We start from the raw sequence: 2,565 nt of genomic DNA on the forward strand, positions 1-2,565 counted from the left end.
AGCCCCTGTAGCATACAGCCTGCCCAGCCCCTGTAGTATACAGCCTGCCCAGCCCCTGTAGTATACAGCCTGCCCAGCCCCTGTAGTAGGAAAAAAAATAACACTGTACTCATCTTTCCAATGTCCCCTGTAGGTCCTCGACTGTCTCAGACACAAGAGGACCTACGGGTGACGTCAGAAAGGTGAGTTTTGTCTTCATGTTTTAGTTGACTCGAGTATAAGCCGAGTTAGGATTTTTGAGCACAAATTTTGTGCTGAAAAACTAGGCTTATACTCGAGTATATAAGGTAATTGAAATTTACTTGGATTTACCAAATGTCTTCTGAACAGTTTCCTTTAAAGTATCAGTCATTTTCGCCTTTAAAGATTCCATCCTTATTCCATAAATCAGGGGATGCAGGGTGATGGAAATGGTCAGACCACTCATGGAGAGGACAACATGTGTCACAGTCGATAGGGAACCGCTATTGTACCGGTATCGGAAAATGACAAATAATGTAGACACAATGACAATAGAAAAGGCGATGATGTGGGTCACCAGTGTATGGATGGCTTTCTGGTTAGTTTTCATGGAGGTCTCCAAACAGGTGAGAAAAGTCTGTATGTAGCAGTAGATCACAATCAACGATGGGCCTATCATGAATAACATGCTCATTGTTGTCCCATAAGCATCATTGATGACTGTACTGGCACAAGCCAGACGGGTAAGAGACATTGTTTCACAGTAGACATTTTTTATACTGTTATCGCATTTTCTTAACCTAACCACCAACATGACGCCTATCAACTGGGTTCCCAAGACCAACAACCAGATGCTAACCAAGTACAGTAGAACCTTCTGGTTACTCATCAAAGAGTTATACCTCAATGGAAATCCAACAGCCAGGTATCTGTCATAGGCCATGATGGTAAAACTTATTATCTCCACAGCAGAAAAGCTCTGAATGCTGAAAGCTTGGGTCAAACATGCGGCCAAGGAGATGGTGGAAGATCCCGAGAGCAAGTCTATGACCAGCTTGGGGAGTAATGCCGAACTGCAGAGTATAATATTCCCCATTTGGTGACCTATGAAGATGTACATGGGTTCATGAAGAGACTGTTCTGTCCATACCACATACACAATTAATGTACATAATAAGATTGTGGTGAGATATATCACAAGAGCAGCTGAAGAGTAAAAGTATCTCAGGTGCTCCATCTCCTTGAGTCCTAAAAGAACATAGTCCTGGATATTGAGGACCAAGGACTCATTTTCCATTGTTGATATCCGATATCATCTGATATACAAGTAGATTTACATGTCCAAATTAGGCATGGACACAAACAGAAATCCTGAAAAACCAAGTTCTTTTATATATATATATTAACAGCAGGGAATTCTCCTGCATGAAATGTGACAGATGAACAACGAGAGACTTCGGGGACCTCTTTCCCGATGGGATGACTCTCACTACAACGCTAATTACTAACTCGTAAGTCTTTACTAATGAGCAAACTTATTGAATTTTGACACATTTGGAGATGTGATGGCAAATTCTATTCTAATGGAGAGTATTTTTTAAATTCTTCCTACAAAAAAACCCAGTGGACCAAGGCGGTATCCATTGACTATCGAATATTAATGTCAACATTTGAGGCCATAACAATATTTTAGTCACTAGAGTTCTCACACATTACTGAGCACCAAGACACTAACAATCTTCTGAACAAGTCCAGGTTCTGACATCCACGGGCCATAAGATCCGACTATTTGAGAGTGTACCACAACGACCCATAGATATTCCATAAGTATATATTAGAAACTCCTTTATGTGTATAATGATTACAAAGCCAAATTTTGTACGATTGGGGAGCAGGGATTACAGAGCACTATAACCCACATGAATATACAGAACGTTTACAAGTAGAGGTGAGCTTGACGCTCGTTCGAGTATTAGCGTACTCGAAACGGCTCGTTGCTCGGACGAGTATCTCGCCTGCTCGAGATCGAGCATTTAATTAAGTAAAAACTGTAAAAAAAAAGTGAAAAAAAAGGGAATCAGAACACATTGCAGATGTTTCCGAACATCTGCTAAGTTAGCAGATGTTCGGAAACATCTGCGATGTGTTCTTTAGCACGATGTGTTCTTCAGCACGAGCGATGTGTTCTTCAGCACGAGCAGATGTTTAGCTGATGTTCGGCAACATCTGCAATGTGTTCTTCAGTGAAGAACATCTTGTTAAAAATCGTGTTAAACATCTGCAATGTGTTCTTCACTGAAGAACACAGTGTGGCACATTTACTAAGGGTCCACAGACGCGATTCTGTCTGGGTATTCCCAAATATTTCTATTTTCCGCCGAATTGCCCGGGGTTTTGGCGCACGCGATCGGATTGTGACACAATCGGGGGGCGTGGCCATCGGACAACCCGACGGATTCGGACAATGTGCGGGATTTAAATTTACAATTGTGTCGCAAGACACACACTTACAAGCACCAAGAAGAACCAGGTGAACTTCGGCGGACCTCGGGGCAGGAGCGTCAGATGTAGGAACTCGGGCGCACGAGCTTGGTGAATCGCGCT

The 2,565-nt window shown here is 42.5% G+C and overlaps 1 protein-coding gene across 1 annotated transcript; it reads right to left on the reverse strand.

Annotated features, from left to right (window-relative positions):
* Positions 1-298: 298 nt before the first annotated feature.
* On the reverse strand, positions 299-1,258 carry LOC140116998 (olfactory receptor 1500-like). Its single transcript, XM_072133427.1, has one exon. The coding sequence runs from the start codon at positions 1,256-1,258 to the stop codon at positions 299-301; it is 960 nt and encodes a 319-aa protein (XP_071989528.1).
* Between the last annotated feature and the right edge of the window lie 1,307 nt (positions 1,259-2,565).

Source organism: Engystomops pustulosus, chromosome 2 (genome assembly GCF_040894005.1).
Source record: "Engystomops pustulosus chromosome 2, aEngPut4.maternal, whole genome shotgun sequence".
In the NCBI taxonomy this organism is placed as follows: domain Eukaryota; kingdom Metazoa; phylum Chordata; class Amphibia; order Anura; family Leptodactylidae; genus Engystomops; species Engystomops pustulosus.